We start from the raw sequence: 26,142 nt of genomic DNA, 5'->3' as shown, positions 1-26,142 counted from the left end.
TGTGGTCATGTGACTCACCAACTGCCCATGACGTACTGAACATGTTTTGTCAGTCACAGTGTCTGATGTACTTCTGTCACGTTTAATGAATACGTTCTGTCAGTCACAGTGCGACATAGTTCAGTCAAGTTTACTAAACACAATAATTTCGCTCAGTTGTATTAAGTTCTATAAGCAATAATATTTAATGATAAAGTATTATTTTACCCAGAAAATCCTGTGTATTCATTGCATTATTCTTAAATCTTCATAGCGGCATCTGCAGCACCTGGTACTAAAGTGAATGCAGATTTGTGCCTCTCCACGCACTTAGTCCCGGCGTGGAGAGGAGCGAATCTACAGACAGCAGTAACTCAGGGCAGTATCTGAGAGCGCGTGCTGTGCCTCCGATCCTGCCAGGAGCTGCTGTAGACAGGACAGACAGCGCTGGAGCAGAGGTAAGGAAAGAAGGTGAGTATTAGTGTTTATTTTTTTAACTGTGCTGTGGGGATGGGGGAATGAGGAGGTCATACAAAACCAGGATGAGGGGGCCATACAAGCCAGGATGAGGGGGCCGTACAAGCCAAGATAAGGGTGCCATACAAACCATAATTAGGGGAATGATGGAGCCTTACAAACCACAATTAGGGGATGAGGGAGCCATACATACCAGGATATGGAAATTTAACAGTAGCTGCTGCATTTCCCACCCTAGGCTTATACTCAAGTCAATAAATTTTCCCAGTTTTTTGTTGTAAAATTAGGGGTCTCGGCTTATACTCGGGTCACCGCGCACAGGCAGCATGTGACCCCCGGCTGCAGCCGGCTCTTGCTTCCGCTTATGTCACGACTATTTGCGGCTGCAGCCAAAGGGTCTAATGTTCCGCGTTCCACGGTGAGTGATGGGCTGTGGGCGGGGTTATCCCCCATCCCGTCACGCGCATTCATTGACAGAGCGCGCGGTGGATGCTGGGTGTGACACGATGGGGGATAACCCCGCCCACAGCCCGTCATTCACCGTGGTACGCGGTACAGGAGACCCCTGGCTGCAGCCGCAAATAGTCGTGATGTAAGCGGAAGCAAGAGGCAGCTGCAGCCGGGGGAATTACGAGCTGGCTGTGCGTGGTCAGCGATGTTGTTACAAGCAGTATTGACAACATGACGTAATTAAAAAATTCATTAGGGGCCCCGGGGGGATACATTGGGGGGTTAATTTAAAGTAGTGCACAACCCATTTAAACACTGCTTCGCGGATTAGTCGCGCCCGGTCGGCCGCATACATATTCTAGAATACCCTATGCGTTAGAATCGGGCCACCATCTAGTATATATATATACTGTATATATATGTACATATGTATATATATATATATATGTGTATATATATATATGTATAGGATCATGGATAACTTGCTGATCACTGGGCATCCCACCACTGGGCCCCCACAGATTCTGAGGACAGTGCTCTGCAGTCCCGTCCTGAATGGAGCAGAGTTGTGCATACTTGGCCTCTGATCTATTCATTATCTATAAAGCTGTCGGCTATTTCCATCAGTTCCATAGACATTGAATAGAGCAGAAGTCGATAATGCACCCCTCAAATCCATTCATTGCTGAGCTGCAGAGTCCTATTGTCAGGATTGTTGGAGTCCCAGTAGTCAGTCCCCCAACAATTAGTAACTCATCCTTTATCGGGATATGGCCTCTGTTCAGCATATTCACTATGATGCATATGTTGAACAGTTGTCTCCTATGGATGTCATTCAGTGGTTTCAACATCCACTGTAAAAAAAAAAGTAAATGTTTTAAAGTACGTGTTTTACAGGATCCCTTTGTATGGAATAGTGCAGTCTGCTACACTGTTCCATACTTTTATTTGTAGAATTCTACCAGATACCAGACAGTATAGATATCAGATATACAATGTAATATAATATATATTTCGGCTCTGCCGGTTCCAGCAGTTATCACACAACCACGAGGATGTGCTGTGCACACTTGCTGTCATGTGCCAACTAGAGAGTCAGCCACGTCTGCAATGTTCTATTCACCGACAGAGCTGACAATTTAGCTGTCACTTGACTGCAAGTCTGACTGCTGGAACCAGCAGAACCAAATCCTAGTGGAGATAAATATATATCTATCTCCATCTCATTAAAAAATAATATATATATATTTTTAGAGGTTTATAGGGCCCAAACAGAACTTTTGCTATGTGGCCCTGTGATTTTGATGTATGCCCCTGCTTGCAGGACAGTAATTATGAGGACAATCTGGCGCCCTATCGCCAGATTGTCCTCATCATAAGCGGCGTGCCGGACAGGAAGTCTGACAGTGTACGCCCCTGGTACAACCCCTATAACTATGAAGTCTGTGTTGTTTTGCTGTGGCAGCTGTGAAAAGAAAGATGAAGTGTGTCATTTGGAAATATGTGATAGGAGTAAAAAATGGAACAGGAACATAGTTCTCAAAGAAATATCAATATTTGTTTTGGATCTAACAACTAAGATGGGTGATTAAAAGATAATTTTGAAATCAATGTTAATATGAAGTTCCCAGGAATCAATATTACATTTTCCTTACTCAAGCGGCCAGATTTCTAGAGTAAGCATAGATAGAACTTGAGTTTTGAAATACCGAGCTCTTTTATAATGGTAAACCAAACTTCAAGCAGCCCAAGGGACATAGTTGTTTTACACACTAAATATTTAGGCAGCTAGCGTATATTGTGCAGATCTCAACTAAACACTTGTGTAGATCTCAACTAAACACTTGTGTTTTCAGAGTTGCTAGGTTTTATGCTGAACTATTTCTTCCCGATGTCCTGCTATGGTGAAAAAATGACTTGAAATTAAAGTGTTTTAAAATGAATCTCTGGTTTGGAACCATGCTTAACCCCTTAGTGACCAATAGACATCTTTTTATTGACCTGAGATATAAGAGACTAGCATTCCCCGACAGGTGACTGTCCTGTAACTGTCACCTGTACACTATAGTTGGCAACTTGCTGCAGTCACGATCAGCGTTGGCACCGACCATGGGCATTTAACCCCTTAGATTCTGCTGTCAATAGTGACTACAGAATCTAGCATAGTTAACAGAGTGTGGGGGCTCCCTCTTTAACCTCATTGGCACCCTGTGATCTTGATCGTGTGTTCCTGATGTTTGCCATGGCAGTTCATGGCCAAATAACGGCTTTAGGGTCTTCCGGCTATAGCATCCTTGTGCTGTTAGCTATTCATTTGCAGAGACTTTCAGCCATTGCAGGAACATTTTCCTAATGTTGTATGTTTAATTGTATTGTTGTACTTTGCTGCCATCTACAGCCCGTTATTATGTATTACCACCACTGTGTTACCCACAATCCTTCATGTCTAACTCCTCCTATCTCCTGCTCCTCACTTCCTTCTTCTTGCTCAGTACCATCTTGTCTACACATGCTGCAGGACTGGAGAAAGGATTCTCTTGTTACCTCTACCTGGTGCTTCTAATAACCTACAATTCCTACCTTTACCTCATCCTTCATCTTCCCTCACCTCATCTCATCAAGGTTCTGTAAGTAAACCTGTTGAATTCTTCACTGCATCATCATTCCGTATTACGAATTGCAGTTCATGAGGAATAGAAGCACAGGTCAGTGAGTTAACGCTATCTACCATCGCTTATACAGAGATCCGTGTCCACTCTCCTCAGACATATCTCACCCCACGTACATCGGTGGCAGAATAGTAACAATAGTAACAAGACCTAAGTCTACAGTGTCTGTGTGGATATGCATGTCTGCTAGCAAGTCTATAACCGTTCACCTTCTTAGCTAAAGCATGTCCACAAAGGGCACAGTGGATCCCTCTGTGGGAGAAGCACATCATGTTCTTGACACCACAGATGCTCCAGGAGGAGAGTCCACACTTACTGCAGTGCAGGACGTATGAACCAAACGTATAACCAAGCCAACACAAAAGGTCAGAGAGAACCTGGAGACAACCAGAGATGAGTTCCATGATAACATAGATCGTTTATGGGGCAGAGTTTATCACTATTTAGCAGCTTTTTCACGTGCTAACAGTGATGCAGCTGATTTAACCACAGCCTATGATCGCTACCAGAGACTGTCTGTTAAGTACATCACATTCTTGAGTAACTGTGATATGGATGATGCCCCAGCAGAGCTGGCTGAAAGGGAGGCTCTTCTCCAAGAAAAGACCGCATTAGTGTGAGATGCCCAGGATAAGGCAGAACTCCGCATCGCACACCTCCAAGAGGTTAGGTCTTCCAGATTATCTCACTCCAGGAAGTCAACATTGTATGACAAGCTACTGGAAATCCGTGCATCTGCAGAGGAAGCTAGAGTAAGAAGTTCCTTTGCTAGGCAGGAGGCTGAAGTAGAAGCCCAAAGAAACAAGATGGAGGTCCAATTAAAAATACTCCAAGCAGAAAGGGAAGAAGCAGCAGCCCTTGCTAAACTGAAGATCCTTGAACAAGCACTAGGTGAAGATGCGGATATGGATTGAATTATTCCAGGAGAAATGGAGGACCCAGCTGATCGCGCTGCAAACTATGTGTTAAAACATTTACCATCTGTACCAGCCGCCACCTCCAATCCACCACACGGATGCACCCGCAAGCCAAGAGATGTCGCCACCTACTGCCGATAAGGTAACTTCCAGCGCTAATCCACAATTTAGGCCACAGCCAGCAGACATTACAGAGACTAAACCACAACTTAACCCTCATGCCACATCATTTCGTCCTGATCCGTCTCAGTCATATAAGCCAGAGAAATTACATTTCCCAGGGATACCACAAGTTAATCCTGCAACTATGACCGGGAGATCAGACATGTCTGAATTTGCCAGATACATGATTCGCAGAGAGTTAATAAACATCAGTCTCTCAAAGTTTGATGATCGTGCCAAAAATTATAGAGCCTGGAAGTCGACCTTTCAAGCAGTAACCCAAGACCTCAACCTCACCGGTAAGGAACAATTAGATTTGCTTGTTAGGCCCTGAATCAGCGGAGCGCATCAAGACAATAAGGGCAGTTCATGTGGACTATTCAGATGCAGGTCTTATTGCAGCATGGGAGAGACTGGAGCAAACCTACGGCAGCTCAGAAGCCATAGAGTCAGCCTTATTTAAGAGACTGCAAACCTTTCCAAAAAGGACTAACAAGGACAATCCAAAGACCTGAGCGACCTGCTAAAGGAAATAGAATTGGCAAAATTAGACTCACGTCTTTCAGAACTGAGCTACCTTGATACTGCTCATGGCGTGACTCCAGTAGTTCTCAAGTTGCCACACGGCATGCAGGATAAATAGGCAAACCAAGGATCACAATATAAAAGACAGCATAATGTGTCTTTTCCTCCCATTTCATATTTTTCCAGGTTTGTCAGTGACCAAGCTTGGAAGAAGAATGATCCTAGCTTCGACTTCACTGAACCTGCTCCACCAGCTTCATCATCTTCATTTACAAGGAATGATAACAATATCACCAAACGTACAGCGTTAAGGAGCACAGTATCAGTGAGAAAGACTGACATTCCACTTACTGCACCCTCCTTTACTAAAACATATGCTGTTGCTCCTAAAGATATAGACAGTAACCGTATGGGCCCTATCCACAAAAGACCTCACCCACTTAAGGAATGTCATGGACTCAGGGCAAAGACTTTGCAGGAACGCAGAGATAATCTCAAGGAGCTAGGTATATGTTATAAGTGTTGCGCCTCCTCAAACCACCTTGCTAAGGACTGTAAGGCCGTCATTAAGTGCACTGAATGCAGTAGTGACAAACACGTTACATCCATGCATCCCACACCAGCTACACATAATTCCCAATCTTCTACAGCATCTAATCCTGCTCAAAAGCATGGCGGGGAGTCAGAAGTTCCTGATCCAGTTGCGACTGCTGTTTCCTCCTCATGTATTGAAGTATGTGGAGAAGGGACTGGTCCTAAATGCTGTGCCAAAGTAGGTCTGGTCAAAGTCTATCCAGAAGGACAACCCGACAAGGCCTCCAAAATATAATAGATGAGTAAAGTAACAGGTCTCTAGTAAAGCCCAAACTGTTTAAGATCTTCAATATAAAGGGACAAATATCTCCATACACCCTCAATACCTGTTCTGGTCATATTGAGACCTCTGGTAGTAGAGCCTCTGAGTACATTATCTCTTCAATCAAGGGGAAAGTGCACATACCTTTGCCAACTTTAATTGAATGTGACCAGATACCCGATAACAGAGAAGAAATTCCCACTCCGGAAGCCGTGCTTCATCATCCTCACTTGAGGCATCTAACTAATGAAATTCCTCCTCTGGACATTAATGTTAATATCTAATCCTACTAGGGAGGGACATTCTAAGGGCCCACAAGGTGCGCCAACAATGCAATGGCCCAGATGATGCTCCATACGCCCAAAGACTCGATTTGGCTGGGTAATCTTGGGCAATGTATGTCTGGATAAGAGTCACAAGTAGAGATGAGCGGTGTTCGACTAGAACTGTTCGCCAATCTCAAATTCGAGCTGTTTTGGGCGGTGTTCGAGTCGTTTGACGAAAGCGAACAATTTTAAAAAAATTCGGCTGTTCAAGGTTATGTACGATAACTTTTCGTGCACCAAAAGCGTGTCCTGCATGTCTGGCGCTATTTAGAGCACCAATCATGCAGGGATTGTCTGCCACTCACTGTAATGCCACAGCCATGGTGGTTGTGGCATTACAGTGGTTGCCCAAATCGATGGGAACAGTGCTCACAGTGAAACATGAAAAGCCGGCAATTCAGCGGCATACACGGGTACCCGACAATTTAGAACCGAAAGAATAGAGTATCACACATAGATAAGATGGATAGAAACATGTCAGTCACATATATAAGAAGTACAGTGGCAGTGTTGGTTACTGTACTTGTCATTTAGTGTAAAGGATTTATTAAAAAAATATTAGTGTTTTCATGCACCGTCTCTTTAAAAAAGCCGGCCGGCAATTCAGCAGCGGTACCCGACAATTTAGAATAGAAAGAATAGAGCATCACCCATAGATTAGATAGATAGAAACATGTCAGTCACATATATAAGAAGTACAGTGATAGTGTTGATTACTGTACTTGTCATTTAGTGTTAAAATAAAGGATTTATTAAAAAAAAAATTGGCGTGGGGTTCCCCGTAATTTTAGTCTCTAGCGGAGGTTAAGCACACAGCTGGGGCAGATGTTTGAAGCCTGGGAAGAGGGTAATACCCACGGAGCTTCCCAGGCTACTAATATCAGCCCCCAGCTGAATACCTAGCCTTTACTAGCTATTAAAATGGGGGACCCCAAAAAAATGACGTGGGGTCCCCCCTATTTTAATAGCTAGCAAAGGCTAGGCAGACAGCTGGGGGCTGATATTAATAGCCCAGGAAGGGTGCCATGAATATTGGCCCCCTCCCAGGCTAGAAACACCAGCCGTCACCCGCCCCAGAAATGGCGCATCCATAGGATGCGCCAATTCTGGCACTTAGCCTCGCTCTTCCCACTGCCCTGTAGCGGTGGCAGTGGGGTAATAGGGTTGGGGTTGATGTCAGCTTATAATGCCAGCTGACATCAAGCCCAGGTTAGTAATGGAGAGGCGTCTATAAGACACTCCCATTACTAACCCCATAGTCAAAGTTACAAAAAAACACAAACACCCAGAATAAAGTCCTTTCATTGAAATAAAGACACAATTCTTTATTGTTCTAAATTAAACCATACTTACCATCACGCCCATTCCAGCTGAAGCCAACGATATCCTGCAATAAAAGTAAAATAATAAAGCAACATCATCCTTACCTTTCCATGGTTCCCACGACAGCTTCAGCTCTGCTACATTCACATGACAGGCTGGACCACAGCAGAACGCTGCCATCCAGCTTGCCATGCGGGAGACACTGAGAAGCGCAGGCATGCTTGCGCTCCTCAGTGTCTGGCTTTGGACGGCATCCAGATGAGCCGAGTTCATGTCCATTGAACACAGCTCACCTCATGCACATCACTGACAGCGTGGGAAAATTCTCCTGCGCTCAGCGCTTGAGCAGGAGAATTCTCCCACGCTGGGATGGCATTGAGATGACAGGCTGGATCACAGCTGAGCGCTGCCATCCAGCATGCCATCATTCATAGACACTTGTGGTGCAGCGGCATTGCTATAATGATCTAGTATGTCTGTTTGTGCTATTTCTTCCCCTCAGCTGACTGGTCACATGACTGTGACATCACACAGGTCCTTTTGCTCACAGAAGGTATGGACACGTGACTGTGAGATAAGCACAGGTCCTGTGGCTGTTTCTACAGGATATAAAACCCTGGTGAGTGGTGCAGGTGTGCAGTGTTCCTGTGAGAGAGGCATGAGGCCTGTTCCCCGGGTGGGTGGGACACTGTTTGTCTGAAGCCTAGTGAGGCCGGGTGAAGCTTGGATCCTGTGTGGATGTCAGTAAGCCTTGAAGGGCCAGAGGCTAGAGACCCCATCTGGGAAACAAATGGACCAAAGCCGCTAAAGCCCGACGTAGGTAATACTATTTGTGTTATGGACATTTTCATGGACATTGTTTTATTATTACCTTGCGGGAGGCTGTAACTAGAGCCAGGTGGGCCGGTCTGCCACTTGGGCTCGTGGACTTTATATGTGTGTCGGTGGGCCACGGAGATGGACCCGGAAATCAGCAGTTTATGGAGTTAATAAACTGCTGAGTTGAGAAATACCGGAAAATATGGCTGGTGTGTTTTAAATTGACGCAGCGAAGCGAGTATCCCCCAGGATAATGACAAGCGCTGCCTTACATGTGGCGAGAGAATGCGGGCAGCTGCAGTCTGGTTGCTAGGGGCAACTGCAGTCTGGTTGCTGGGAGCATCTGCAGTCTGGTTGCTGGGAGCATCTGTAGTCTGGTTGCTGGGAGCATCTGCAGTCTGGTTGCTGGGAGCATCTGCAGTCTGGTTGCTGGGAGCATCTGCAGTCTGGTTGCTGGGAGCAACTGTACAGGTCGACGAGTGTGGTAAAGCATCTGGCTGCAACTCGGCGGGGTTGTGAAGGTCGTCGTCGCACTCAAACCTGGTTTGCTGTGGCTCGGCGGGGCTCACGAAGTCAAAGCATCTTGCTGCAACTCGGCGGGGTTGCGAAGATTGACATCGCTCTCAAATCCTGTTTTGCGGTCGCTCGGTGGGGCCACGAAAATTTTTTCGGGGAGAGCGGTGAAGTTCAAGTGTGAACAGTGTACCGTGATGGCTGTGAGCAAAGCAGCAGAGGTGTCTGGAGCTAATGAGCGTTTGAAGGGACGGTTGGGTCCGGAGCAGGTATTTGAGAAACTTTTACTGGACATGGTGCAGGAACCACAGGAGCTGTGGGCACCATATGGAATGGCGGCAGTGGACCATCCTATGGACTCTCCGGGGGCGCCAGTGTTGTCCCAGAGTGCCCGGGGAGGTGGTAAGAGGTCTTGTGAACTGAGTCCTAAGACTGTCGCTGATGTTTTTTGTAAAAATTCCCTTACAGGTGTGGTTGTACAAAAGGGGGCGGAGTCTCAAAAGGGGGCGGATTTTCACAAGAGCATAGAGGGTAGAAAACTTAAAATTGCTGCTGATGATGGGTTGGTACCTCCTAAAAATGACAATTTGACCGTTGAGAACGGGGTGACTCCAGTGGAGGGGGTTGACGTCAAAGTGGGAGGTGACCTGGTAGTCCACAACATCATGGGGAGTGACACAGACCCCGTAGCTGATGGTGACACTACGGAAGTAGAAGGAGAGGTCAGTCAGGAGGGGATAGATGAGGTGAGAAAGTCAACCTCGCGTAGACGGCGCAAGGGCCACAAAAAGGTTGCTCCTGTAGTCTTGACTAAAAGTGAAAATAAAGAAAATGTAATGGTGTGTGCCGTTGTTACAAGGGTGGATCCTCCTTCAGAGGCAGAAGAGGAGGTGACCGACCTGGAGAACGTGTCCTCAGACCAGCGGAGCCTGGAGTCTGAACGGCAGAGGGTATACCAGGTTGTGAAGGACTTACAGCGAGGACTAAAGGAAAGCAACGAGGAAGTTGTCCAGTGGAAGGAGATGTTCCACACAATTAAGGAGGACCGCCGCAAAATCAAGGAAGAGGTTTTGCAGTTGAAGCTTGAGAAGGAGACGCGGCAGGATGGAGTTTCTGGACGTCATCAGGAACTAGAACGACAGCGTGAACAGTTCAACCAGGAGCTGTGTAAATCTAAAAAGGAGTATGATGAACTCATGAGGGAGCTGCAGCAGTTCCAGGACCAAGTAAAGCCTCTAATGTAGGAGAAGGAGCGGCTGGAGGACTCTCTGTACCAGCGAGACCAGGAGCTATCCGCCCTGAAAGAAGCAATAAAAGTTGAAGTGTCTGCTCACGACCATAAGGCAGAAAAGAGGCATGAAAGGTTCAGTGAGGAACTGAAACAGATTAGGAGAGATTATGAGGACCTCCTCAAGGTTAAAGAAAAACTAGAGGAGAGTAAGGCGGATGCAGAGCAAGAGCGCCAAGTGGTTGAGACCACTCTGCAAGATATCCGTGAGGAGAATGATGATCTCCAGGGAAAGACCCTAGATCTGGAAGCTCAGGTTAAGGAGCTACAGATGTCCTGTGATACTCTCCAGAAGGCGGAGACGTACTTTAAGGAAACAGTCAGCAAGATGGAAGCTGAGCGAGAGAAGATGGAGGAGTCCATCGGAAAAGCCACAGACCAGAGCCAGGAGTTGACCGCTGGTGATGGGAGGTATGAAGCAGATACCTCCTCGAGTGATGTGAGCTCGGATGATTCGGTGGATGTCGGAGCCGAGATCAAGCAGCTCAAGGAGTTGCTACAAGCCCAGTGGACGCAAGAGAAGCTTGAGAGACTGGCTATTGAGAACCGAGTGAGCGCATTGGAGACCGAGAGGTCTGAGGGAACTCTACTGTTGAAAGAGCAGTTGAAGCAGGAAAAGCTTCAGAGACGGGCTGCTGAGAGGAGAGTGGCGGAACTAGAGGAAGAAGTTTCCGGGCTCAAAGGTCGCCTGATAGAGTGTCACTCAGTGAACGAGGCCTCCTGGGAGAAGGGAAAAGGCAAACAAGGGACACTCACTCCCTTAGACCAGGAGAAGGTGGACCTGAGGAGAGCTAAGAGAGTGTCCACAAATGATCGTTTGGAGACCACTGGTGAGACCGAAACGGCTTGGTACAAATGCCTCATAGATGTACCTGAGGATTTGAGGGAGGAATGCACCAGTGAGTCCGTGCATGACCAGTTTAAGAAGGCCGTGGGAGCCCGTAAGGTGTACTCGACCTCAGAAGCTAAACAGCTGGTGGTCCTGTCCACAACCGAAGTCACAGTGAAGAGGGTGGCGATCCTAAGTGACATGCATTGGCGATGTGTTCGCATGAAGTGGTTTCTCCGGTTGAAGACAGAACAAGCCGCCAGACAACTGGAGCTGATGAGAAAGGCTCACAGTCTGCGGGAAGAGGTCATCCGGGTGCCTCGTGTTCTGGTGAGAGAGCTCATTGGGAGAAATGGCCGAGCCACGCAGATGATGGTGAAGAAGTCTGGTGTGGTGAAAGTAAGCAGTCCACGTGATCGTCAGGACTGGATACCAGATGAAGACGGCATGGTGTCATTCTATGCTATAGGAACGGAAGAAAGTCTTGCATATATGAGCATGCTGGTAGAGTACCGAGTGACCTACCTGCGAGAGGTGAAACAATTGAATCTCGCTAGACTGCGAGTAGATGGACAGCATCATCTGAGCAGTAGAGGATGGCAGCCGTCTGGAAATGGTGGGACCCAACAGAGAAAGGGGCCCCTAGATAACAGAACACCTGAAGTTAGGGACCCTTCAAGATGTCCTGAGAGTAGTGGGCGTGGGTTTAGAGGTACTGAGACCTCCAGTAACTCAGGTTTGGGTGGCCCATACAAACGACCCAATAGAGGACTGGACAATATGGAGTCGAACCGGACCTTAGGTACAAGGACATGTGAGTCGCACTGCCGTATTGACCGTTGGGAGCGGGGGAGACCTGACAGGGTTTCGACTGACCGCTGGGAGCGGGGGAGACCTGACAGGGTTTCGACTGACCACTGGGAGCGGGGGAGGTCGGACAAGTTTACGACCCGGAAATGTGACCTGATGAAGTCAATGACAATGACAGATGGTAGGTCCCTAGGGGATGGGCTGATGTCATTGACTGATGTTCCAGGGGCTGAGCAGCGCAATTGTCCAGTAGATGGTCTCTGTGTGAACTGTGGGTTATAAACTGTTGGGTATATTATGTGTTCAACCCCACAGGTTTGAACAGAGGGGGGGAATATGTGGTGCAGCGGCATTGCTATAATGATCTAGTATGTCTGTTTGTGCTATTTCCTCCCCCTCAGCTGACTGGTCACATGACTGTGACATCACACAGGTCCTTTTGCTCACAGAAGGTATGGACACGTGACTGTGAGATAAGCACAGGTCCTGTGGCTGTTTCTACAGGATATAAAACCCTGGTGAGTGGTGCAGGTGTGCAGTGTTCCTGTGAGAGAGGCATGAGGCCTGTTCCCCGGGTGGGTGGGACACTGTTTGTCTGAAGCCTAGTGAGGCCGGGTGAAGCTTGGATCCTGTGTGGATGTCAGTAAGCCTTGAAGGGCCAGAGGCTAGAGACCCCATCTGGGAAACAAATGGACCAAAGCAGCTAAAGCCCGACGTAGGTAATACTATTTGTGTTATGGACATTTTCATGGACATTGTTTTATTATTACCTTGCGGGAGGCTGTAACTAGAGCCAAGTGGGCCGGTCTGCCACTTGGGCTCGTGGACTTTATATGTGTGTCGGTGGGCCACGGAGTTGGACCCGGAAATCAGCAGTTTATGGAGTTAATAAACTGCTGAGTTGAGAAATACCGGAAAATATGGCTGGTGTGTTTTAAATTGACGCAGCGAAGCGAGTATCCCCCAGGATAATGACAAGCGCTGCCTTACACACTGCAGAGCTCAGGCATGCTTGCGTTCTGCAGTGTCTCTGAAGGATGACAAGCTGGATGGCAGCGCTCAGCTGTGATCCAGCCTGTCATCTCAATGCCATCCCAGCGTGTGAGAATTCTCCTGCTCAAGCGCTGAGCACTGAGAATTTTCCCACGCTGTCAGTGACGTACATGAGGTGAGCCGAGTTCATTGGACACGAGCTCACCTCATGCACGTCACTGACAGCGTGGGAAAATTCTCCTGCACTCAGCGCATGCGCAGGAGAATTTTCCCACGCTGTCAGTGACGTGCATGAGGTGAGCTGAGTTCATTGGACATGAACTCGGCTCATCTGGATGTCGTCACAGCCAGACACTGAGGAGAGCAAGCATGCCTGCGCTTCTCAGTGTCTGCGGCATGGCAAGCTGGAAGGCAGCGTTCTGCTGTGGTCCAGCCTGTCATGTGAATGTAGCAGAGCTGAAGCTGTCGTGGGAACCATGGAAAGGTAAGGATGATGTTGCTTTATTATTTTACTTTTATTGCAGGAGATCGTTAGCTTCAGCTGGAATGGGCGTGATGGTAAGTATGGTTTAATTTAGAACAATAAAGAATTGTGTCTTTATTTCAATTAAAGGACTTTATTCTTGGTGTTTGTGTTTTTTTGTAACTTTGACTATGGGGTTAGTAATGGGGGTGTCTTATAGACGCCTCTCCATTACTAACCTGGGCTTGATGTCAGCTGGCATTATAAGCTGACATCAACCCCAACCCTATTACCCCACTGCCACCGCTACAGGGCAGTGGGAAGAGCGAGGCTAAGTGCCAGAATTGGCGCATCCTATGGATGCGCCATTTCTGGGGCGGCTGACGGCTGGTGTTTCTAGCCTGGGAGGGGGCCAATATTCATGGCACCCTTCCTTGGCTATTAATATCAGCCCCCAGCTGTCTGCCTAGCCTTTGCTAGCTATTAAAATAGGGGGGACCCCACGTCATTTTTTTGGGGTCCCCCATTTTAATAGCTAGTAAAGGCTAGGTATTCAGCTGGGGGCTGATATTAGTAGCCTTGGAAGCTCCGTGGGTATTACCCCCTTCCCAGGCTTCAAACATCTGCCCCAGCCGTCTGCTTAACCTCCGCTAGAGACTAAAATTACGGGGAACCCCACGCCAATTTTTTTTTAATAAATCCTTTATTTTAACACTAAATGACAAGTACAGTAATCAACACTATCACTGTACTTCTTATAAATGTGACTGACATGTTTCTATCTATCTAATCTATGGGTGATGCTCTATTCTTTCTGTTATAAATTGTCGGGTACCGCTGCTGAATTGCCGGCCTGCTTTTTTAAAGAGACAGTGCATGAAAACACTAATATTTTTTTTAATAAATCCTTTACACTAAATGACAAGTACAGTAACAAACACTGTCACTGTACTTCTTATATATGTGACTGACATGTTTCTATCTATCTAATCTATGTGTGATGCTCTATTCCTTCTTGTCTAAATTGTCGGGTACCGGTGTATGCCGCTGCTGAATTGCTGGCCGGCTTTTTTAAAGAGAGTGTCTTCTGAGCAGTTTGTCAGCTTTTGGACACCTTTGAAGGTGTTTTCTATGTGTTTCTATGTGTTTTTGTTTGCCTGCCATTGGTTTTAACGGTGTTCGACGGTGTTCTAAGGTGTTCGACGAACAGTTCCTCGAACATCCCGGTGTTCGACGAACCGAACCCGAACACTATGGGGGTGGCTCAACACTAGTCACAAGGCATCTGAAGTCAACTCCTTTAAAACTTATGTACTTCAAAATGGTCACACAACTCACTTCAAACCATGCTCTTATCACTACGAAGTGAAAGAAAGGTTCTTTGACTTCATACAAGAGCCTGACCTCATTCCCACTCCCTATGGTGGTAACTTAGGGAGAACAGTGTTTCGCACAACACAAGATAACAACAAGGTCGCCTTATCCATAGAAAACAATGAGTTTATTAAAATAATGGACAGTGGATTCTTCAAGAACAAATCTGACCGTTGGGTGGCTCCCTTACCTTTTAAAGCTACAAGGGCCAAGCTTCCTAACAACCGAGAACAGGCCTTATCCAGGTTCATCTCACTGCAGAGAACATTGAGAAACAAGCCTGAAATGAAAGACCATTTTGTAGCCTTAATGGACAAGATATTTTGCAATGACCACGCAGAGCCAGCTTTACCCTTGCAAGCCTACCTTCCTTTGGAGTATATCATCCAAGAAAGCCTAAACAAATCAGAGTGGTGTTCGATTCAAACGCCAAACATGATGGTGTATCTCTGAACAATGTTCTCCTCACTGGTCCCAACCTGACTAATAACCTGGTGGGAGTGCTCATGAGATTCAGAAAAGAGCCAGTCACCATTACTGCTGACATCGAACAAATGTTTCATTGTTTCATCGTGCGACAAGATGACAGAAATTATCTCCGCTTTCTATGGCACTGAGACAACAACACCAACAAGGAAATGGTTGAATACCGTATGAAGGTGCACATGTTCGGAAACAGTCCTTCTGCTGCAGTTGCTACATACGGCCTGCGTAGGACTGCCTCTGATGGCGAAGCAGAGTTTGGGAAGGACGCCCAACAGTTCGTGGAAAAGGACTACTACATGGATGACGGTCTCAAATCCCTGCCCACAGCGGAAGAAGCCATAGATCTGCTCAAATGGACACAAGGTATGCTTTCTAAAGCTCATTTAAGATTGCATAAAATTGCCTCTAATAGCGCTGTTGCCATGAAGGCCTTTCACTCTAATGATCATGCTGCAGAATTCAGAGACTTGAATCTAGGTTCAGACAACCCACCAGTACAGAGAAGTCTGGGCTTGAGATGGAACTTGTTAAAGGACTCCTTCAGCTTTCAGGTTAGTGGTGCGGAAAAACCATTTACTAAGCATGGGGTTCTGTCAGTCGTGAACAGTCTATACGATCCACTCGGGTTTGTTGCACCCCTGACTATACAAGGCAAGCTTCTGTTAAGCCAACTCTCAGTGTCTATTAAGGACTGGGACGTACCACTTCCTGAAGACAAACAACTAAAGTGGAAGTCATGGAGGGAATCTCTTTGTGCTTTGGATAAAACAAACATCAAGGCAGACACTTCACTGAAGGTGCCTTAAGAGTTGCAGGCCTCTGGACTGTGGGAGAAAAGAGACAGGTTTCCCATTTAATTCATCATTGTGTTCAGTGTTGCAAGACAAGAGGAAAACTGCAATAACAACAGATGTCTGATTTGCCTGCTGATAGGACAAGCACAGAGCCACCATTTACCCATGTTGGTTTAAAAGTTTTTGGCCCATGGGAAGTCACTGCACGTAGGACCAGAGGCAGACATGCAGAGAGTAAACATTGGGTAGTGTTGTTCACATGCATGAGTGTACAAGCAATACACATAGAAGTGATAGAATCAATGGATTCCTCCAGTTATATCAATGCCTTAAGACGATTCCTCGCCATACGAGGACCAGTCAAGCAAATAAGGTCTGATTGTGGAACAAACTTTGTAGGTGCTTGTCGAGAACTACAATTAAATTCAACATCAGTCCAGGACTTCTTGGCAAACAATGGCTGTTCGTGGGTCTTCAACCCTCCTCACGCTTCCCATATGGGTGGATCATGGGAAAGAATGATAGACATGACTCATTGGATACAGGAGTCTAGCTTGATGGACTCAAACCTCTCGAGGCTCACTCACGAGACCTTAACCACTGTCTTAGCAGAAGTGTCTGCTATTGTAAACTCAAGACCACTTGTTCCCATATCTACAGATTCAGAATCTCCTGCTATTCTTACACCAGCAACTCTCCTCACTCAGAAACTTGGACCATCCCTAGCCCACCTGAAGACGATGTGGCCGGTAACAAACATTAGAGACGTTGGAAACATGTACAACATCTGCTAACTGTTTCTGGAGTAGATGGAAGAGGGAGTACCTTACTCTTCTTCAAGGATGAAGAAAATGGCAACAAGTTAAACCTAGCTTACAAGTAGGAGATTTTGTCCTCATGAAAGACCAGAAAGCAGAAAGAAATGCATGGCCTGTGGGACTTATATTAAAAACCTTTCCAAGTGAAGATGGCAAGGTGCGCAAAGTGGAAGTGACAGTCACGAAGCAAGGTGACCCCAAATCTTTCATTAGGCCTGTTTCAGAGTTTATCTTACTCATGTCAGTTGAGAATTAACAACTATCCATTCAACCACAAGGAACTTTCCAGGAACTGTAACCTTTGGATTACAATTGGGTTGGAGGCAGTTTGGCCTAGTGTGGCTTCTCCAATCCAAAGATGGGCTATCCATTGGATTGCTTCAGGAACTGTTATATACATTCGTCTACCTCGTTGTTATTGTTAAATGTTATTGTTGCATTATTGTCCGACGTTGCAGAACAGCCGCACCACTTTTGCCCTCATGCAAATGAGCGGCCACAATTTTTCTTTTTCATATGCGGACTTTCCTCATTGATGTAAGTCTATGGGGAAAATCCACATTCGTACCCGCAAGAGAAATTGACATGTTGCGAGTCTGAAAGATGCGCTGCATGTCAGATTCCGCAGGTGATCCGCAGGTGCACAGAGACGCAAAGTGGACATTTTCTAGATTTTCTAGAAATCCATCCACTATGTCATAACATCTGGACGCTGTGGTTTTGACACTGCATAAATACACAGGGTCAAAACTGCAGCAAATCCTGAATGTGGGCACGTACCCTGAAGCAGCAAACTGTGTGAAAACCAAAATTTGTGGCAGTGTCAAACGTTTGGCTTTTACTGTAATTATGAGCTCAGTCAGACATTCGTATAAATCGGCCAGAGATCGGACAGCAATGAATGGTCTGGCCGATGGCTCTCCCCAACCGAGTGTGACAGCTCCAAGTATTTCTATGCAGATGTCACGCCCTGGGTCGAGAGGGCAGCCGGACAGTCCATGCATTGCATTCTAATCTCCATACGATTTATTCAGCCATCTGACTATGCCCCAGGGCTGTGGAGTCGGTAAGCCAAACCTCCGACTCCTTAATTTCCATGACACAGACTCTGACTCCCTCATACATGGCTCATGTTTAACCCCTTTATCCCTGATGGTTTTTTGCACGTTAATGACCAGGCCAATTTTTACAACTCTGACCAGTGTCACTTTATGAGGTAATTACTCTGGAACGCTTGAATGGATCCCCCTGATTCTGAGATTGTTTTTTCGTGACATATTGTACTTCATGATAGTGGTAAAATTTCTTCAATATCACTTGCGTTTGTTTGTGAAAAAAAAATGGAAATTTGGCGAAAATTTTGAAAATTTTGCAATTTTCAAACTTTGAATTTCCATGCCCTTAAATCAGAGAGATATGTCACACAAAATAATTAATAAATAACATTTCCCACATGTCTACTTTAGCACAATTTTGGAACTAAATTGTTTTTTGTTAAGAAGTTATAAGGGTTAAAAGTTGACCAGCGATTTCTAATTTTTCCAACAAAATTTACAAAAACATTTTTTTAATGACCACATCACATTTGAAGCGACTTTGAGGGGACTTTATGACAGAAAATACCCCAAAGTGACACCATTTTAAAAACTGCACCCCTCAAGGTGCTCAAAACCACATTCAAGAAGTTTATTAACCCTTCAGGTGCTTCACAGGAATTTTTGGAATGTGGAAGAAAAAAATGAACATTTCAATTTTTTCACAAAAATTTTACTTTAGACACCAATTTTTTTATTTTTGCAAGGGTATCAGGAAAAAATTGACCACAAAATGTGTTGTGCAATTCCTCCTGAGCACACTGATACCCCATATGTTGGGGAAAACCACTGTTTGGGCGCACAGCAGGGTTCGGAAGGGAAGGAGTGCCATTTGACTTTTTGAATGTAAAATTTGCTTGAATAATTAGCGGACGCCATATTGCATTTGGAGAGCCACTGATGTGCCTAATCAGTAGAAACCCCCAACAAGTGACACCATTTCTGAAACTAGACCCCTCAGGGAACTTATCTAGATGTCTGGTGAGCACCTAAAACCCCCAGGTGCTTCACAGAAGTTTATAACATGGAGCTGTGAAAATAAAAAAATCAAACTTTTTCCATAAAAATTATGTTTTAGCTCTAAATTATTTATTTTCACAACGGTTAGATGAGAAAATGGACCCCAAAAACTTTTCTGCGATTTCTTCTGAGTACGCCGATACCCCATATGTAGGGAAAATAAACTGTTTGGGCGCAAGGCAGGGTTCAAAAGGGAAGGAGCACTGTATGACTTTTTGAACGCAAAACTGGCTGGAATTGAGAGTGGATGCCATGCCTCGTTTGGAGAGCCCCTGGTGTGCCTAAATAGTCGACCACAAGTGACCCCATTTTGGAAACTAGACCCATCAAGGATTTTATCAAGGGGTATAGTGAACATTTTGAACCCATAGATACGACACAGAAATTGATAACATTAGGTCATCATATTGAATAAGTTGTCATTAGTCTTGAGAACAAGTGCTCACTAGTTGAGTTTGCATCGGGCACTCGGGTATGCACCATGTATTGCGGGTGCTCAAGTGACATGCTCGAGTCCCCTCCCCGCATGTTTCATGGTTGTTAGACACCCAAAACAAAACATGCGGGGATTACTTGTGCATGGCAGGCAATCCCAGCAAGGTTTTTTTGGTCGCGAAGCATATGGGGCGGAGACTCGAGCATGTCACTCCAGCACCCACGATACTTGCACCCAATGCAAACTCAAGTAGCGAGCACTTGCGCTCAACACTAATCCCCATATCGTCATCATTTTTTTTCTTTACAAAAAAACCCCAACACAACCCTAGCACAACCCTAACCCTAACCCTAGCACAACCCTAACCCTAGCACAACCCTAACCCTAGCACAACCCTAATCCTAGCACGACCCTAACCCTAGCACAACCCTAACCCTAATCCTAGCACAACCCTAACCCTAGAGTTTATTTTTTACGCCGTTACTCGTATAAGTGATTAGACAATTTTATTCTTTGGGTCGGTGCGATTACAGATATACCATATTCATAGCGGGTTTTTATTATTGACAGCTGTCACACACTAAAAGACTTTTTTTTGCAAAGACTAGTTTTTGCTTCTCCATATTTTGAGAGCTATAATTTTTCCATATTTTGGCCGACAAAGTCTTGTGATGGCTTGTTTTTTGCAGGACAAGTTGACGTTTTTATTGGTACCATTTTCAGGCACGTGACATTTTTTGATCGCTTTCTATTCCGATTTTTGGGAGGCAGAATAATCAAAAACCAGCAATTCAGGAATTGTTTTTTTTTATGCCGTTCCGCATGTGGTAAAATTGATAAGGCAGCTTTATTCTTCGGGGCAGTACGTTTAAAGCGGTACTACATTTATATAGTTTTTCTATGTTTTTGCGCTTTTACACAATAAAAACTATTTTATAGAAAAAATAATATTTTTTGCATTGCTTTATTCTGAGAGCTGTAACTTTTTTATTTTTCGGCTGATGGAGCTGTATGGTGGCTTGTTGGACAAGACTACATTTTCAGCAGTACCATTTTTATTTATATTCGTCTTTTTGATCACATTTTATTCCATTTTTTGTTTGGCGGTATGATAATAAAGCATAGTTTTTGCTTCGTTTTTTTTTTTTCTTTTTACCGTGTTCACTAAAGGGGTTAACTAGTGGGACAGTTTTATAGGTCATGTCGTTTTGGACGCGGCGATACCAAATATGTATACTTTTATTGTTTTTTTTTTGTTTGTTTTTTTCATAATAATATTTATTGATGGGTACATTGTATTTTTATTTCTGGGGGATTATTTTTTTGATTTTTTTTTAAATATTTTTACAAATTTTTTTTATTTTTTTCATTTTCTAACACTTTTTTTACTTTTATACTTTGTCCCACTATGGGACTTTCACTTTTTTTTACTCTGATCGTCTGTATAGCATAGGGATGGAGCACCATCCCTGTGCTATACAGGCTGTCAATGCTGCAGAGGCAGAAGATACTTTAATCGTGCACTGCACATGATCAAAGTATCTTCCGGCCGTCTGGTGACCCGGATATTGTCATGACAACATCCGGGTCACCATGACAACCACAGAACCCGGCCTCAGACAGCGCAGTAAGCCAGGGAAGAGGTGAGTACCGGCGCTTACCTCCAGAATGCTGCGATCGACTTCAATCACAGCATTCCGGGGGTTAATGTGCCGGAAGCGGTGTGGCTCTGCTCCCAGCACATAGTACCGGGTGTCAGCTGTGACAATCAGCTGACACCTGGTGGCGATCTCGCCCGCACAGCCTGTGCGGATTAATACGTACCTGGCTCTTAAAGCCCAGGGCGCAGGTACATATCAGTACGCCCTGGGCTGTAAAGGGGTTAAGTGATACATTTACTGTAGCACACATTCATCTCATCTAAAAGTCTAGACCCTTAGATCAGTAATAGGACAGACATTTATAGGACATTTCATAACTTTCCTAAATTCTTATGAAAAAAATATTCCCACAAACTGCATTGAACTACTGAACCCAATTTATTATATATTTTAGGAGTTGGAGTTGGTCTATTTTATACCGACTCCACCAAAATGGAAACCGACTCTGACACCATGACTCTGACTCCACAGCCCTGCTACGCCCTAAAGATGTTGTCCAGTCTCAGAAAAAAGCCTGCAGACAGTCTATTATATGACTGCAGATTTTTGAATCTTTATAGTGTATGATGCGAACACTATCACGATTCTCCTGTACTACCTGTGCAAGTGGACAGTCACATGACCATATGTATGTGTTTTGCATGCTTGCTGTTATGTACCTTCTAGACTCTCCACTAGAACATTGAAAAGCTGAGGAGAGTCTGGCTGACATTTAACTGCAAGTATGAAAATTTCATAAATGTAGTCACATGACTGCCCTCCTGCTCAAAGCATACAGTGGAATCGTAACAGTGTAAGCATCGCACACTGTCTCAATTCAGCAGTTGGCAGTTAGATTGAGAGATTGCAGTGTTTTCTCATGAGACCAGACAACCCCTTTATGTTTACATGTATTGTATCAATATGGGCCATTTTCTGTTATTGCGCTTTTGTTTTTTGCTCCCCTTCTTCCCAGGGCCATAAATATTTTTTATTGCTCAGTCAATATGTCCGTGTGAATGCTTATTTTTTGCAGGACAAGTTGTAATTTTGAAAGACATCATTGCTTTTACCATATCGTGTACTGGAAAATGGAAAAAAAAAATTCCAAGTGCGGTGAAATTGCAAAAAAAAGTGCAATTCCACAGTTGTTGTTTGGGAATATTTTTTTCCCATGTTCTTATTCTGAAGGTCATTATGAGTTCGTAGATGCCAAACATGTATAGGTTCTTTTTTATTTAAGTGGTGAAAAAAATCCAAAGTTTGTTAAAAAAAAAAAAGGTTGCCGTTTTCCCGAAACCCGTAACATCCCCATTTTTCGGGATCTTGGGCCGGTTGAAGGCTTATTTTTGCGTGCCGAGCTGACATTTTTATTCATACCATTTTGGGGTAGATACGATGTTTTGATCGCCCGTTATTGTGTTTTATTGCAATACCAAATATGTGTATATTTGATTTTTTTTATTGTTTTATTTTGAATGGCGCGAAAGGGGGGTGATTTAAAATTTTATATATATATATATATATTTTTATATTTTTAAAAACACTTTTTTTTTACATGCTTTGATAGTCTTGATGGAAGACTAGAAGCTGCAATCATGTGATCGCCTGTGCTACACATTGGCGATCATCAGAAATGCTCATTTGCAATGATAACCACAGGGGTCTCCTGCAGACCCCGGGTTGTTATGCCAACCTATCGACGACTCGCAGTCATGTGACATGGGCACCGATGGGCGGGACTAGGGATGTCCTTCCGCTGCGGCCATGTTAAATGCTGCTGTCAGAGATTGACAGGGGCATTTAACATGTTAACAGCCGTAGGTGGATCGTGATTCCACCCGCGGCTGTTAGGGGCACATGACAGCTGATCAGATCAGGCTCATCGCTGGAGCCCGCACCAAACTGGAGACATGCCATGTGCCGTACATGTACGGCACATGTCGTGAAGGGATTAAATAGAGCCATAATTTTTTTAGTTAACATTCTTAAGATAAAAACTTTCCCATATTTGAAATATTTTTGTGGTTTTACGTTAAACGGATAGTCCACTACGTTTATATTGATAACATAGGTATAGTGTAGGTGATGTATATCGGATCGGAGGGGATTTGACATCCGGCACCTTCACCGATCAGCTGTTATCTCCTGCAGTAGACGGATGTAATCCAAGTGTGGATCAGGACACCGCAGCTCCATACACTATTACGTGTCTACGGCAAGGTACTGGATAATAGCTCCTATAAGCTGCCATAGGCGCTGACTCCAGTCATCCCGTTGAGGTACTCCTCTCTGTACTCTGTTTACATCCCGTTGTGGTACTCCTCTCTGTACTCTGTTTACATCTGGCTGCTCCTGGAGGTCATCAATGTCAAAGTAATGGACAACCCCTTTAAGTTGATGTAAGATTAAAATTTGGCAACAAGTGTTATGTGGGTACAGGCACAATAACAAAGATGTAAAAATAACAATTTTGTAGCCTCCTAGACCAAGTGTAAGGCCCTATGAACACAACTGTATGGCACTATCAATTAAAAAGCGTCATAGCATTCTGTAGACTACTTCTGGGTGCCTCTTATTTTTAACCAAGAGAAATATAGCATGATTTAAAGGGAATCTGTCACCAGATATTTGTAACCTAGTCTGAGAGCAGCATGATGTAGGGACAAAGATCCTAATTCCAGCAATGTGGCACTTACTGGGCTGCTTGCTGTAATTTTGATAACCTCCTGCTGATAAAACTGTGATTTTAACTCTAGAGGACACATAAACCTGCTGCCATGTAGTCCTCCATATTCATGAGATATGTATAACCCCAAATTCATCACCGATTAGCAGTTTTCTGCCTATATGCTGTGTAGGCGGGTTTTAATTTTATCAAAACTGCAGCAAGCAGCCCAATAAGTGATACATTGCAGGAATCAGGGTCTCTGCCCCTACATCATGCTAATCTCAGATGGGGTAGCAAAAACCTGGTGACAGATTACCTTTAGCACAGGAAAGACTATACTATTTCCTAAGACCCCATATGGTGGCACAAGGAGGACCATTATGTGAGATGGACCTTTAGCCAATACATACACCATTTAATTTATTTGGCTGCAGCACAGTAAACAAAGACCATAGAGTAGCTCTCAACACTAGATGATTTTATAGGTAATTAAAGCTTTTTTTTATTAGTATACGGCAGTGTCATCATCGGCCCATTTTTTCTTGATCCTAGAAACCCCATTTGTTCTCTGTCAGTTGAGCATTTCATGCCAGGGCTATAGACACAGACAGAAGAGCGCCCTGTGCCAGAACAGTATATGGGCTCTCTGCAATTCAACAGCTCATCATAATGCATAATTCCACCTGCTTTGGAGGTTGTAGTGGTCCCCTTACTTCATGGGTCCTTGTGCGGCTGGATGCACCAATGATAATTCCACCCCTGATATTTATCGTCAAAATGTATAATGAAAAGTAAGTTATAAGTACGTTACTATTTTATATGCAAATAGAAAAATGTAACAACTCATTATAATGCATAATAAACTACTAACTAAGTCATGAGATAACATTAGCTGCAGTACAACAACGGCTGCTGTGGGTTGTTCTGGTCTGATAAGACTTACCTTTTGCAGGGCACCAGGCTCTTTCTCTCCTCCAAGATCCGGATACGTTGCATTTTGGCATCATAACTGACAATGGCCCTGGTGTTTCTGCCAGTGTTGTGATCATACACCACTGTCCTGCCATCCCACTGCAAGGGTGCCTGGCATGGAGTAGTGGGTACGGATACAGATGTGCCTTTAGCATTTACATGGATGATTGCTGTGATCAGCAAAAGGGCCTGCATTATGAAGCTGCATAAGCCTTGCACTTGTCCTATCTCCATCATTACCTCTTCCAGTCAGCTGATTTACCCTCCCCCTCCCTTCTTGGGCTTTACTGACTATCTGCAGGAGGAGGGGCACAGAGTGAATACAGTGATGTATTATGCTCTGATAGAAGAGAACAGAACAACAATTGTATCAATTCAGGAGCAGATGATAAAAGTTATCTTACTGGAAACATGCTCTCAAGGCACAGACTATGTCTATGTCATTTTGTAACTGAGTAAAATGAAGTTATTCTTTTATCTGCACATTGTGGAATATACATTAACACTCTATATATTTTTTGAATACATAAAAAGTTTTCTGACAGTTGTGCAATCCCTCCTAGGGCCTTAGTGTGATATGATGTATCACCTATATTGGTGCCTCCTTCTCTCATATATATATATATATATATATATATATATATATATATATATATATATATATGTATGTATATATATATATATATATATATATATATATATATTTATACATACACACAGCTTCAGACTGGCCAATGGGGGGAACAGGTGAGTCCCCTGGTGGGCCCCTGTGCATGAGTGGCCCCCCATCCTCCTATATGTCAGTGGAACAATTCACTTTATTCACTACAAACAGACAAAGACAGTATCTCATATTTAGTGTATTATTATATAAATTTGTGAATGAGGGTAATGTAATATTTGCGTGTAACTAAATAGTGGGCCCCTCAGAGTCAATGTTGCTGGTGAGAACTTGGCACACCAATCTGACCTGACACTGTATACAGTGGAGAAAATAAGTAATTGACACATTGCCAATTTTGCAAGTTTTCCCACCTACAAAGAATGGAGAGGTCTGTAATTTTTATCGTAGGTACACTCCAACTGTGAGAGACAGAATCTAAAAATAAAAACCAGAAAATTATATTGTATGATTTTTATATCATTAAATTGCATTTTATTGCATGAAATAAGTATTTGATCACCTACCAATCAGCAAGAATTCTGGCTCTCACAGACCTGTTAGTTTTTATGTAAGAGCCCTCCTACCCTGCACTTATTACCTTTATTAATTGCGACTGTTTGAACTCGTTACCTGTATAAAAGATACCTATCCACACACTCAATCACACTCCAACCTCTCCACCATGGCCAAGACCAAAGAGCTGTCTAAGAACACCAGGGACAAAATCGTAGACCTGTACAAGGCTAGGATGGGATGCAGGACAATAGGTCAGCA

At 44.4% G+C, this 26,142-nt stretch overlaps 1 protein-coding gene across 1 annotated transcript in view; it reads right to left on the bottom strand.

Moving 5' to 3' along the window:
* The window catches only part of EPDR1 (ependymin related 1), a 103,272-nt gene extending 78,271 nt beyond the window's left edge, over positions 1-25,001 (bottom strand). The window contains exon 1 of the mRNA XM_073678253.1: positions 24,676-25,001. Within this exon, the coding sequence (XP_073534354.1) occupies positions 24,676-24,941 (266 nt within the window). The 5' untranslated portion in view covers positions 24,942-25,001. The remainder of the gene's footprint in view (positions 1-24,675) is intronic.
* Positions 25,002-26,142: the final 1,141 nt, after the last annotated feature.

This window comes from Phyllobates terribilis, unplaced genomic scaffold, assembly GCF_046119375.1.
Source record: "Phyllobates terribilis strain yellow unplaced genomic scaffold, ASM4611937v1 Scaffold_4__5_contigs__length_816908805, whole genome shotgun sequence".
Lineage (NCBI taxonomy): Eukaryota > Metazoa > Chordata > Amphibia > Anura > Dendrobatidae > Phyllobates > Phyllobates terribilis.
Note: the sequence above shows the minus strand (reverse complement) of the source record. Positions and strands in the feature narration are given on the sequence as shown.